The following is a 14673-nucleotide window of genomic DNA, read 5'->3' as shown; positions in this document are numbered from 1 at the left end:
CTTCTTCTTTGTTTCTCTCTCTCTCTCTCTCTCTCTCTCTCTCTCTCTCTCTCTCTCCCCCTTTCTCTGAAATCAATAAAAATATATTTTAAAAAAACAAACACACACTAGTCATATTGGATTAAGGACCCAGCCTACTCCAGTATAAGTTAATCTTAACCAGTTACATCTGCAAAGACCATATTTGTAAGTAACATCACTTTCTGAGATACTGGCATATCAGGCCTTCAACCTATCTTTTGGGGAAAGGGGACACAATTTAATCCATAACACCAGATCTTCCTACATTGCCATTATTCACTGAAAATTATACTATCATTAAACTCAACATTCATTAAATGTTATCAAACAAGCATTAAACTGCATAATGTTTCCTAGCAGCATATGGGAACACCTTATATAAATGGCACATACAAAATACGTCCAAATTGGGTTTGGATTCCCAATTTCCACGGAGAAGAACAGAATTTGGAGTTCCATAAACAATCTTTCCAGTATAGTATTTTCACAATGTAATGCTTGCTTGGAACACTTAGGCAGTTGCAAATTGATTACAAATACTGAAGGAGATAATTGCTAGTAATGGCAACAGGAAATGTCTTACTGTAGTTTTGGTGCCCAAAAGGACCTCCACAGTGTTTCTCAAGTCTTATGTACTTAGTCCAAGGGAATGCTGAAGTCTGTCCTCACTCAGCAGACTCTCCCTCTCTTTAGAAAGGGAGCTGAAGGGCCTGAAGAGAATTAGCTACTGGAAGAAACTGCACACAGAGATAGAGTCAGGAGTGGGATTTCACTTTTTGTGGAGCCAGTTGCCATCTGTTACTATGACAGAAGATAGTTCTAGACTACATAGGAGATGGTCTATTTGTTTTTTCTACCTGATCATTTTGGAAGTATGAATATCTGGACTTCAATAATGATTAGTAGAAACTAGTAAGAAAGTTGTGTTGTGTATTAAAAATACAGTTGGAAGAGAAGAATGGGAGGGTAGGATAGAGTCACAAAACTAAGTGGAAAACAACAGGCATGAGTTTGGGCTCCCATCTACATTGATGAGGCATCTTCTTTCTCTTCTCTGACCCCTTGTGACCCTCAAAACCTCACCTATTTGGGGACCCCTTTTCTTGCTCCATCAGACTTCCTTCTCAGTGAGATTCCCATCAATAGTTGTAAACTTTATAAAAGGCAAGTTCATAAGGTCTAATCTCTACTGAAAATGTGCAAGGTGGGTCATTCCAAAAAATTAAAGTCCTTGAACATGAATTCAAGTCTTTACCTTACACCTCTTGAAAATGTAAACACAACAGATCTCAGAAATTACTTCTTAACACGGAAACCCTGACCTAACCCATTCCCCCTTCCTGCTTTATTTTTCCCAAGCTAACATTTAATGTAACATTTTCTGTTCTTTGTTTTATCTTTCTTTAAATATATGCTTCTTGAGGGCAGCGTGTCTGTCTGTTGTGTTCACAGCCAAATCCTCTTCTGGGAATTGGACACAGAACTTCACTCTCTCCCTCCTCAGTATTACTCACCTGCCCAAACAAAAAACGATCAGGTGTCATTGTTGATCTTACCCATCCCCTCACCCTACATACCTCCACAACACTTACTGTACCTGACAGCTTCTCTGCATGAAAATGCCCAAGAACAGCTTTTCTCAAAGTGTTTTTCATTATCACTATGGCAAAGAGACACTTGACTTTTTTTTTTTTCCTGGAACTATCCTACTACTCATGGAATTTTAATACTAGAGATTATATATTTGTCTGTGATGTGTCTGTATATCTGTTATCCATACACAAAAATAAGATGGTCTGTCCCTCAAGAACTAATATTTGCCTCCTGGAGGCAGTATCACCCACTTGAGCATGCATGCCTTATTCTGCACCACTGCCTGTGTGCCAGCCATGCCGGCCACACATATCTCCTCCTGGACTTCATTTATGACTGAAATAGCCTTGACCACACAGTGACTAGACCATAATTACAATGCAATGACATGTCACTACAATGTCTATTTATTTTTGTAATTGGTGAATCTTGCAGCAAAATCACACTGATGCTGTAAAAAGAAGTTTGACCCAAATTTTTCCTGTTTCTACCCTTGTGCTACCCTCCAATTCATTCTCCAGGAATAATGGATGGTGACCTTTAAACACATTTGCTGTTTTATGTTACTTGCATGATTACAGATTTTTCGGTTTTATTATTTTACTTGATTAAAATCTGTGTTTCTCCACATGGACTATAGAGTATATATCATCTATGTGGCCATGCTCTGTAGCCATTGCACTCTACAGGCTTGAGTCAATTTTCCCCCCCTCATCCCTCATCCCTAGAAAGCAGGGTTGAGGGGGGCAAGGATTACGAGCTAATGCATATTTCAGGGTACAATCCCAGGGTTTTATGAGTGAGGAAAGATGAAAAGTAATGCCATGTGAGGTATTACCATGGGGCCACTCCTTTATGCTGAGGCACAAATGGACATTTGCTTGGTTACGTGAAAGCTGCCTTGAACAGCCCATCGGGAGGAAAAGGGAAAGAAAACTTATTAGTCAGTTTCTTTCCATACTCTGCCTCTCATTGGTTGAAGCTCACCTCACAGGGAATGCATCCCCCTGTATTTCTGGTTGTATGTCACAGGCCCTTTAGCATCTGCTTGAGAAGCAAGATCCACGCCAGTGGGATGCTTTCTTACCCAAGCCCAGAAGTGGCATGAGGGGACTGGCCACCAGCTAGTTAGCATCAGTTGGAAGAACCTTGCAGTCCTGCTGAGGAATCTATCAGCCATGGTGGCAGCTGAGACAGAGCAAATGGCTGAGGGCCCAGGATAACATAAGGCCAACAGAGTCTGAGGAGGTGCTTAAGCCATGTTCAATTCAGAGATCTTCTCCATATGTCTGAACCTACTGTGCTCCACCAACTCTCCCAGCCCCTACCTACCATCATGCTCTATAGACACTTTAATGTTTCTTTATCTGAAATGAAAATGAATTATCAGCTCCCCACCCATCCTTTTTCCATGACTTTTTCCCTGAGATTTTGGTCCTGATTTTCTTCTTTGGCTAGAAATAAAATGTTTCTGTTTTTAAAGTTGGAATCACAACTGCTTTTTCCTAAATTTTCCATATGCCTTTATTTTTTGTAGAGAAAGATTAGTCTATAATAAAACTCTTTAGTCACATGTCCTTTTCCTCCAATTCACATACATATATGGCTTTACATGAAATCTGGTAATGAGTACTCCACTTCCCCCCCGCTCCTTCTTTCTCAAAGCTTCTCCCTTTGGCTGAATCTAGCCAGCGATAAATCTTGTTTTGTGCTTATAAAAGAGATCCCGGGAATTCTACTGCCTGAGGTTTTCATTGTGAGGAATATCTGCCTGTTCTCTTTTTTCCTTGTTGAGTATAACACTCATAATTCACATTATTTTTCTCATTATATTTTAGACTATGTTTCACAGATTTATGCAGCTGGATAGTATTCAAGGACCATCTAACTTCTTTCCATTTGGTGGTATTTTTTCTCCAGAAGTAACTCCTTGCTTTCTGAATAATTCCCTATACCCTTGGAATTTAAAAACTTAACCTGGGTACATCTAGTGCTCATTTATTCTGAATCAATATTGTTCAAACGTGGTGTGCTTTAATTTGCAGACTCGCTTCTTCCTTTATGTCAGGGAAATCATTCCTGGAACCTTTGCCTGTCCCTGCCCAGACCACCAATTTCTATTACAGATAATATAAGACCATTTATCTAACCTGATATATTTTAATCATTCCGTATTAGCTTGTTGCATCTTAAAGCATTTGCTTTTAAATCATGTCACAGCTCTTTTGCCAACTCGTTAGCAATTCATACTTGCAACTACTGAAATAAAGAGTAAACATGTTTATTAGGCTCACATCCAAATACAGATTTGGTATCAGCCTCCCAATGATGTCAGCATCTAACCAGAGAGAGCAGCAAGGTGCATCCGAGAGATTCTAGGTAAAGAATAGCATTATTTCATCTAGGACAGCACTACTTGGATATGGTCAAGAAATGCCCAGTGTGAGGTTCACCTGGGAGCCTCTTAGAACCAGCAACTCTCTACACTGAACCAGAATCTCCTTGGGGCTGGGCTCGGAGCCGGTATTTCTACATGCCCTCCATCCTCATTCTCAAGTTGAACAAACACTGGTTTAAAAGAGCACTCTAGAAATGATAAGGGTTTGGATTAAGGGGATACATAATTATGGAAAAATAAAGTAATTAGTTAGCCCAGAGGACAGAGGGTGCAGATCTATAGGATGTGTGCGGTGCCTGAACAAGAGTGAGACAGAATATTGGGGAGGCATCAAGATTGTACAAAAAAAGATACATGTTTAATTATAGACACACTGGAATCGAGGCAAAGGGAAAATAGAATATATTTCATCCTAGGAATAGCCCTTAAGCCTAGTGGTATTTCTAGGGAGGCAACATGAATTAGCACAAGCTTAGCAATGGGTAGAGCCAGAGCAACAGGACCACGGGAGAGGCAGGCAGAAGAGCCAGCAAAGGAACATCACAGAGCGGTGCTTTGCAAAGCAAGCAAGGAGACTCCCAGACACATGCATAGCCAACACCACAGAGATTTTGTCTTTGTGAGAGAAGACAAGCAGCTATTTGGATATAAGACTCAGTCACTTAGAGAACTCCAGTCATAAATATTCTAAAGGAGTTAGCATTTGCCATTTTGCCTCTGGATCTGAGAAGAACTTCAAGGAAATAACATAAAATATCAGCATGGACAATGGCCCAGATAATGTGCTTAGCCCTGGCTGGATGTCCCACATGAGAGAGATGGAAGTAGCAAGATAACAGGCCCAGAAGGTGCCTGGGAAAGGCTGTGTGACTTGGCAGGGTGGAAGCCAGCAGGGAGACCCATTGGAGCTGCGGGAAGCACCAGGAACAGCACTACTGGCAGAGGTCTATTTCATGATGACATTTAGATAATACTGACAAGTACAATAACTCAAATTTCAGATGGCCATGGATAGGTTTTCTCCCATTTGTATTTATTCATGTGAAATCAAGATGGAAGAAAATAAACTTAGATAATAAACTGATTTTATTATCAAGTTAAGGAGTACTCTAGCTCAACATCCACTGCTATAAATGCCAAACTCATGGTTTATCAGCTGAGTATTTGTCAATTCCTGGATAAGGTCCAGCATGTGCAATTGGGCTTTAAGGACCCCCAGCCATGTGAGCTCAAGATCAGCTTTATCAAAGAAAATGATTATACATTCATCCTCAAAGTCCAGGATAGGGTCTTGGAAACTGGGACTTTAAGTGAAATGACATAAAGAAACAATAGGGTAACTGACATAAATAAGAGTTAAATTCCTATAGCATATTTCTGGTCACGAAAACATCACTAAACTTCTAAATAGAGACCCAAACATTGAAATAAATGTGAGCTATATATACATTTCAAAAAGATTAATAAAACAAGTAAGATAAGTCTTTTCTAATCTTCTGATTGCAGTGCAGGGGCATATGTGGCTGAAGCTTCTTCTGGTAGCTCAGGGTGCAGGAGAGACCCACCCTGTACAGCACATCCTCCCATCACAGGGCCGCTCATGTACATCCACACTCAGTCAGACTGGGACAACTGAGAAAAGCCAGTTCGTCTCATGCCTACATCTTTGGGATGTGGAACCACTGCATCTGGAGAAAACCGATGCACACTTGGGGAGAAGCAATTTTTTAAAAAATATATTTTATTGATTTTTTACAGAGAGGAAGGGAGATAGAGAGTTGGAAACATCGATGAAAGAGAAACATCAATCGCTGTCTCCTGCACACCCACTACTGGGGATATGCCTGCAACCAAGGTACATGCCCTTGACAGGAATCGAACCTGGGACCCTTAAGTCCGCAGGCTGACACTCTATCCACTGAGCCAAACCGGTTAGGGCACGATTTTTTTTTTAATTTTTGTCTCTTCAACATTATAATGAAACAAAGTCAAACCAAATGACATTATTCCAGGATGTGCTGCACATGGCGTGCATTGACTTAAGTTTACTGGGGCAAGATTTCAGTAGAAGGATGTGTAAACATAAGCCTTTTGAATTTTAAAAATCAGAATCTCTAATCTTTGTGATCCCTACTACTATGAGGAGTTGTGCAGCTCTTAACAGGTTTAGTTAAAACAGACAGAAATTTTCAGATATTCTTTTAAATAGTCCATATTTATATATCCATACTTCGGAAATAAAAAAGAAATTTATATACTGATTCATTAAAATTATATCTTTTAAAACTAAATTTTATTATGAATTAAAACTTGCTAAAGAAGAAATCTCCTTCTAAATGTAGTAATCAGTGTAATCAAGGATAAATGAGAAGATCCAGACCTTGGTTGAGACATGACATTCGTAATTCATAGAGGTCCTAAAGGTAGAATTACCAAGCTAGATTAAACGAACTCAAGAGCATTCTGTGTATCTGGTCACCAAAAGATGTCTTTGTGTGTCTGCCCTGAGTCCCTACATGTGGTTTGGAGTACGACTCTCTTTAGGACCCAAGAATCCATGGTTGTTCCCCTGCTGGAAGGGACCTTCACCCACTGCAAACTCCTCTTCCCCTTGAGTTTAACAAATACCCTGACCAATGATCATTCCAAACAGACCTGGGCAAGCAAGTTAGTTTCTTGAAGGCTGTACTGTTTAAAAAGCCAGAGGTGTTGCCCTAACTGGTTTGGCTCAGTGGATAGAGCATCGGCCTACAGAATGAAGGGTCCCAGGTTCAATTCCGGTCAAGGGCATGTACCTTGGTTGCGGGCACATCCCCAGCAGGGGGTGTGCAGGAGGCAGCTGATCGATGTTTCTCTCTCATCGATGTTTCTAACTCTCTATCATTCTACCTTCCTCTCTATAAAAAATCAATAAAAAACATATTTAAAAAATAAAATGAAAAGCCAGAGGTGTTGACTATAATTTCATCTCAGATCTATAATTTATCTAAGTCAGTCTATTTTGATTTGATTTAGATTCTGTTCAAACATACCATATATATTTAATTCCTTTGAGCATGTTTAAATAGTGATAGAGCAAATTGCTCATTGCCATGGACTAAATTAGTATGTCTTCCCCAAATTCATGTTGAATTCCTCGTCTTCAAAGTAATGCTATTTGGAAGTGGGGCTTTTAGGAGATAATTAGGTCAGGAGGATGGAGCCCTCATGAATAGAATTAGTGCCCTTATAAGAGACTAGAAAGAGATGATCTCTGTCTCCACCATGTGAGGGCACAGAAAGAAGATGGCCTTCTATAAACCAGGAAAAGGGATCTTACCAGTAAGATCTTGGACGTCTAGCCTTCAGAACTTGAGAAACACATTTCTGTTGTTTAAGCCACCCAGTCTATGCCATTTTGCTATGGCAGATTGAATTAAAAGACCTTCACAATTAAAGTAGGAGAGTGTTGTTGGAAATCACTGGAAGCTCAGAGCAGAAGCAAACTTCACCTTTTTATGGCCTTGGTTGGGAAAAAGGTCAGAATTCTCAGTTAGAGGCCTCCGGCTGCTCTGCACTGACTTGCCCAGGCCTGCTCAGGACCAGCCCATCTCCTGTTTGCCACCCCCCTTCCAGGTATTGATGAAGAACTTAACAGCCTCCTGGAGTTCCAAACTCTTCTCTGTGGCATCAATCCGAACATTTGTGAAGAAAAACTAGGAAAACTTTTGGAAATGTCCAGTTCATTAGTTCTACAATCTAGAATATGCCAAGCATCTGGAGGGCAGATAAGGATGAAAATGGCAGAAAAGAGATATGGTTCCTTTATACACTTTAGTGAACAAGGCAGATACTGTCATGGAGTGGTAACTCTACATTTTCTCTTAAAACAACAAAGTCTTAAAACTTCAGGCTACCAGATCAATCTTCTACCAGCCTTCACTGAACAGCTTCTGGAAGCCTCAGTCAGAGCAGCTGTTTCCATCTAACTTCCTCCATGCTCCTTTCCTTTCCTCCCCAGCCCTCCCTCCCTCAGAATGACCTTAGAGGCACCAGCAGCCTCCTCTGGTGATCTGATGGCCACATCCCTGCCCACAGCTGACCACTCCTGCATCTGGCACCTGCAAGGCCAGCTCCTCCTCCTCAGTCAGCTCTCAGTTTAAATGTCACCTCCTGGGAGAAGCCACCCCCCAGCAGCTACTATAGGAGCCTCCCTAGCTCTCACTACCACATCACTGTATACACACCCACTGCCTAAACTTGTCATCATCTCTCTCACCTTTTACTTAATAGTGGTCTTCTTATTGGCTGTCCCCATGAGGATGGAAGTTTCTAGGATAATATTTCACTCAGTACTGTCCTCTAAAAAATTCCATCATCTTAAGTTATCCCAATTACACTTGCCCCAAGAAGGCTTCTTTTAATTTAAAGAACAATAGTTAAGAAATAAGACACTGTTTCTCCAATTAAAATGATGACTAATATAGGAGAGAGAGAGAGAGAGAGAGAGAGAGAGAAATGAAAATTTCTCAAAGGAAGCACAGAGGATGAGGGAGGGAGAAAAGAGAGAGCACTTACCTGTGGCCAAGTAGATGGTGTGGATGAGGGCATCCCTGCCCTGAACCAGGTCAACGGCTATGTGGGAAAAGCGGCTGTTGTCCTCCATGAAGGACGGCACTGCAGTCACGGGCTGCACCACCTCATGCATCAGGATGAACTTCTGAGCATCCTGCAGGTTCCTTTCTGTCAGGCTCACGTACATTCCCTGGTCCACCGTGCCACACTGCAAGGGACGACAGGCCGTTGCTGGAGCCAGCCACCTGGAACCCAGTGACCATGGCCACCCAGCTGAAGACTGACTCCGAAACTGAATAACTGAACTGTGCAAACATGCCCACTTCTCCACTGTCCCCAAAGTCCCCACCCTAGTGTCACTCTCATTTTAGATTTGAATTTATATTTGAAGAGTCTCTCCACTTTATCATCAATGGATGAAAAGAAGTTAAAAAGAATAAACGAAGTGGAAGCCATTGCTAACTTTAATTTGAACAGCGTATGCATAAGAATCCACATTGCCAGCTGAGTCACGTGGGAGCTGTCTGACTAAATGCACAATCTTCTATCTGTCTGACAATCAGGTACCCAAATTGAAAATGCAGCAATCAAATAAAGCACACGGATTTATTAGTTTTCTTATTGGAGCAGTGGGTCCATAAGCAAGATACGGATTCCATGGAGAAAGAATTAGGCCATTTTAATATCTTTCTCCTGGGCAACAGGAACACTGTGCTGGCTTCATTGCTTTGCACTCATTTTCCAAGCTTTTTGAAACAAGATGAGAAATAACATGGCAAATTTACAGAAAGAGAGGGAATAACAAGATTGTCTTTAAAAAGGGAAGGAGGGAGGGTGGTGGGGAGAGAGAAAAGTGTGAAAGAAGGGAAAGAAGAAGGAAGTAAGGAAAGATGTTTTCAGGCGGAGAAAATATATAATGATGAATCTAGAATATGCAGTTGTGTGTGTGTGGTGGGGGTTCGGGGGGAGGATCGGCCTAGAAATTGCTGAGAAATAAATTCAGAGCTGGGTTTTGCAGAGGCTGGCAGGTATTACGTAGGACGTTCTTTGGCAAGGATGAGATGAAAAAGAGGAATAGAAAAGAAAGCAAAGCTTTCCTGGGACAGAGCACAGAATTAGAAAATTGCCACCGACCTTTCTCATTCCTTTCATAAACTTTAAATCCTAGTTTCAATAAAGGCTGATCCTTGCCAGAACTTCATATAAGTCGGTTTGATAAAAATAAACTTCCCTGTCCATACCATCTGAAACTACCCTTTATAACCTGCCATTTCTAATACCTGGTTTAATAATAGGTACGATGGAAATTGCTTTTTAAAAAACATATTTATGTCGCTCTTGATAAAAACGTCCTACATGCCATAAAACAATAGCTGATTGTAGAATCAGAGAATCTTGGAATGAAATAGATTTTGAGTCTGGTCCAATGCTTCATTTAAAGGCACATCTTGCAGGGGCACCTCACACGCCAGGCAACAGGACCACATGCACTCAGGTGAAGGGCTCAGCTTGGCTACCACAGAGCCATGTGGTCTCAGGTGATACATTGCTTCCTAGCCTCTGCATCTGCCTATAAAGTTGCTAGAAAAACACGGTGCTCACTTTACAGGTTCTGTGAAACCGACTGAGATAACCAGTGTAGAGCATTTGTGAATTAATTGCAAGTGCTTGTAAATGCCAAGGCACGAGACGGTATGCCTGGCACAGTAACTGGTCAATGCATTTGTCTTGTAGCAGAACAGCAATTCTATGGTCCACTGAGCTGCATTGGCCAGAGGGAAATGAATGAATAAATAAAGGAAGGAAGGAATCAATGGGTGAATACGCTAGCAGTTGCTTTTCAGCCAGGGGGGACTGTACTAGGAGATTTCACATAAACATCACATATAGTAGTAACACTTGAAGGACAGGGTCATTACCTGTTAACTAATGTGTTGCAAAATGAAAGACAGCTCTACCTGATGTGGCCAGAAGTCTATCCAGGGGAGTTCTGGTCCTGAGAGTGACTTTATGTTTGGTGTTCACTCTTCCTTAAATCAATGGCAGTACTTAATTAACCTGCCTGTTGGGTGAGGTTTTGCACACAGGTTTTGTTTTGTATGTACAGTGTTTTCTAAAGATTGTCATCATAAAAATCTGGACAATGAATTTGAGGAGCTCTCACTGCTCATGAGGAATCAGGAGATCTGGGAGACCTGGAGGTGTCTGGGCTAGCCCTGTGTAGCAGGATCCCTAACCACCCCTTGTTGTTACTACCAGACCTCATATCTTACTTAAGTCATCGCCTTGTGATACTGTGATTTCTAATAAGGATAATACACTTGGTCTTCTTCCTGTTTCTGGCACAGAGCTCCTAAAACCCTAGGAATTTCCTAAGTGATGAGAGGGATAAAGGCATCTTTTGGCATGTTAATGAGGTGATTTTTGGATAGCATCTAAGGATGTGGGCTGGTTGCCAGAGGAAACAACCCTGTGATTTAGAGGGCTGGACTTTCAGTCCTCATCTGCTTGGCCACCAGGGCAGGTGTACTGTGCATTTCGGCTCCATCATTTCTGATAGTGGCTAATGAAAACTGCCCAGAAAAGTCCAGTCTGTACACCACAGCGGGGTACACTGGGTCTGGATGTTTTCTGTAAGGAAGTGGGTCTGGATGGCTGGGGACAGCGGCCTCACACAGGGCAGGATTTTGCAGTACCACCTACGTGGTTTCTAGTGCAATTGATAAACAAATAGTTGTTGCTTCTTTATCCTTTTCAATTGAGATTTCTGTATTAAATCTTGAAAGATTATGCACTGTTCTCCTAACCCATACTTCTTCCTGAACTTGAAACATCTCTCTGCTTCTCTAATTAATAGCTGCTTCTAGTATGTAAGTACCACATAAAATTCCAAATGTTGGTAGGCAAACAAGAATAAAAACATAAATAAAAAAGCTAACCACTTCTCACTGTTGGTTATTACAAACATAAAGCCCTTTATACATGACTAGTGGAGGGGGACTTAGTTCAAAACCTATTCCACTGTATGTCAGTGTAGAAAGTCTCAAAATGTCAGTAAGAAAGCCTAAGCTAGCGTGGTTTCAAACAAGGTGGGCCTAAAGAAAACACCTGGAACATGTCTGTCCTAGGAGCTATACTAAGAACCACCCTAATGTGTTAACTTTACTTTCCCACAAATCTTAAATGCCATCGAAAGAAGAAAAACTCAGCTGAGCGAGCTTCCTGCCTAAAGTGAGAGCCAAGTGTCCACAGTTTCATTTATTAAACTGCAGGTTGGACCTACTCCCATCTCATAAATGTAAGCCCTTCAGTGTGGCACTGGCTTTATAAAACTGCATGCCCGTGGCCTCAGGCAGGGAGCAGATATTCTTGGGCTACAAATAAAGGAGCTAAAAGTTACCCCCTGCCTGGAGGCGGTAAGGCTTCCCAGAGTTTATTAAGTCTGTTCTTTGGGAAGACTTTTGCAATACTAGCATCAGGAATTAAAAGTATATTCTAAATATAGTGAGCATCTTTTTAACCTTTAACATTTTTAACCTTTAGGATTTTGCAATGGTCTCTATTAAAGGGAATGGTTTATTTCACCTTCTGGATTTTACAAAGGGCCTTCTTAAACAGTTACATTTCAACTGGACATGGGTGTGATTTACATACAGAGACTCAACAAAGAAGCCAAGAGTCAGTGTTAATAATTATATAAACCATGTATGTCATCAGGAAAAGTGACTACTGCAGGTTTGGCTCCCCTTGTTAGCTCATCTGACCCCAAATAGGACTTTTTCTGTCCAGCACTGAACTTTCTCATTAGCAAGCCAGGGGTAATATATGTAAATCTGATCCCTCAATTACCTAATGTGTAAAGTGTGAATACAGATGCCCACCTTACAGAGTTGCTGAGAGGAGAAAATAAGACAAAGTTTATAAAGCATTTGCAACATGTGACACTGAGAAGGCACCCAATAAATGGTCCCTAAGAATCATCTTCATCACGTAAATTATGCAGTAAGCAATGCACATTAATTGATATTATAAACATTTACTGTTAAAATATGTATGCCTGCATAGTTGTATAACTCTTTCCTCATTTTATTGATGAAAGTATGATATGAAAGATGCTAAGTAAATTGTCCAAGTAAAGCAAACAATGGTGAAGAGTACGTATAACCACTCTTTGTATTCTCAATCCCATTCTTTTTTAAAAATGTAAAAAAAAAAAACAAAACACCAAACTTTCAAAGCAATTAAAATTGAACAATCTCTGCCGAATTTGAAGTAAGGTGTAAAACAATTGAACATTTCCATACCTCCAGTTTTCTCAAAGGCAAAGGTTGATCAACCAACCAGAATTCGGAGGCCTGGATATGGGACTGATTAATTAGGATAACTAATGGTCCTTTAGTGGGCAAAGGTTTGGGCTTGGCATTGAAGGACCTGAGCTGGGGCCCCAGCTCAGTCACTAACCCCAGTGTCCTTGGCAGGATTGTCACCCTGGAGATGTTGTTAAGGGTCAGAGTGTTTCTGCCAGCATGTGACATGATGCAGCGAGGCACTGAGAGCCTTCTCGAACTGGGTGGTACTAAACACACACCCATAGGGAGGAGGAGGATCCTATTACTATTTCTGTCATAAGAGAAGCCCTCAAGGGAAGCCTACTATTATGATCTAAATGTCTATGTCTCCCCCATATTCTTACGTTGAAGCCCTATCCTTGGAGTGCCTGTCATTGGAGATGGAGCCTCTAAGGAGGTAATTAAGGTTCATGAGGTCATAAGTGTGGGCCCTGATCCCATAGGTTCAGTGTCTCTCAAGGTGCACGGAGGAAAGGCCACAGGAGGACACAGTGAGAAGGTGGCCATCTACAGGCTAGGCAGACAGCTCTGCCCAGAAACAGAATTGGCCAGAACCTCGATCACAGACTTCCAGCCTCCAAACTGTGAGAAAACACCTTCTTTTGGTCAAGCCATCTAGTGTGTGGTATGTTGTTTCGGCGGCCCAGCAAACTCATGTACCTGCTGGCCAACCAAACCAGAATAAACCTGAATCTCTTTGGGTCTCAATCTCTGCACATTGGGAGACTGCACTGAATGGCATGCAGAGCCTCTTATTGGTTGAACGCCCTGTAATTTTAAGATTTATGAATGAATGGCCTCCATCTGCTCTCCTTTCCCCGCAGCTGCCCCATGCCATCCCATTTACCCAAAAAGGAAATCTCACCACATTCAGCAATGAGAGCTCCAATTTTGTTTGTGCATCTCCACGCTGTGCCCTGGAGCCCATTCATAGGAGCATCATTCATTAGGGATCAGAGCTTCAGGGCAGAGTCCACCATCATTAGCACTAATTAGGGCTTGGTCTCCCAACTGCTGCATTATGATGCCCTTTTCCAGTCCAGCCTGAAGCATCACAGCCCACAAAAGGCCCTTTTTGGTCCAGGCTCCTCATATTGACAAAAGGCTCAGTTGACAAAAGGCTCAGTCCATTCACATGAGCCAAGCCCAGTGTGGGACTGTCCAGGAGGGGCCAGGAGAGCTCACAGATGCCTGTGCTCCCCCAGGCGTTTAAATTCTCCCAGCCGTCTCTGCAAGGTTTCGGCACGCTTTTAAGGGTGATGACTGATTGAGTACCCCAATGCCCCCTGAAATTACCTGGAAGTTGGGGTTGGGGTTGGGATACGGCAGCCAGGCGGAGCGTGAGTTCTCCTGGTACTTGAAAGGCCCGTTAAAGGCCTGCGAGATGGCGCTCAGGTTGAAGACGCACACGGCCGATGCAGCGATGCTGTTCCTGGAACCGAGGAAGAGCAAGAAGAGGAAGGTCAGAAAGTCCCGCAGACATATAGATCAATGGAATAGAATAGAGAACCCAGAAATCGACCCAAACCACTATGCCCAATTAATATTCGACAAAGGAGGCAAGAGCACACAATGGATTCAAGACAGTCTCTTCAATAAATGGTGTTGGGAAAATTGGACAGATACATGCAAAAAGATGAAACTAGACCACCAACTCACATCATACACAAAAATAAACTCAAAATGGATAAAGGACTTAAACATAAGATGAGAAACCATAAAAATACTACAGGAATCCACAGGCAGCAAAATAGCATA

At 41.8% G+C, this 14673-nt stretch overlaps 1 protein-coding gene across 1 annotated transcript in view; it reads right to left on the bottom strand.

Moving 5' to 3' along the window:
* Nucleotides 1-14673, bottom strand: part of SEMA5A (semaphorin 5A) — a 296373-nt gene that overhangs the window by 78033 nt on the left and 203667 nt on the right. Inside the window, exons 9-10 of the mRNA XM_015567657.1 lie at nucleotides 14212-14347; nucleotides 8570-8774 (exon numbers count right to left, since the gene is read on the bottom strand). Of these exons, the coding sequence (XP_015423143.1) occupies nucleotides 8570-8774; nucleotides 14212-14347 (341 nt within the window). The remainder of the gene's footprint in view (nucleotides 1-8569; nucleotides 8775-14211; nucleotides 14348-14673) is intronic.

This window comes from Myotis davidii, unplaced genomic scaffold (genome assembly GCF_000327345.1).
Source record: "Myotis davidii unplaced genomic scaffold, ASM32734v1 scaffold143, whole genome shotgun sequence".
Lineage (NCBI taxonomy): Eukaryota > Metazoa > Chordata > Mammalia > Chiroptera > Vespertilionidae > Myotis > Myotis davidii.
This window is presented reverse-complemented; position numbering and strand designations above follow the sequence as displayed.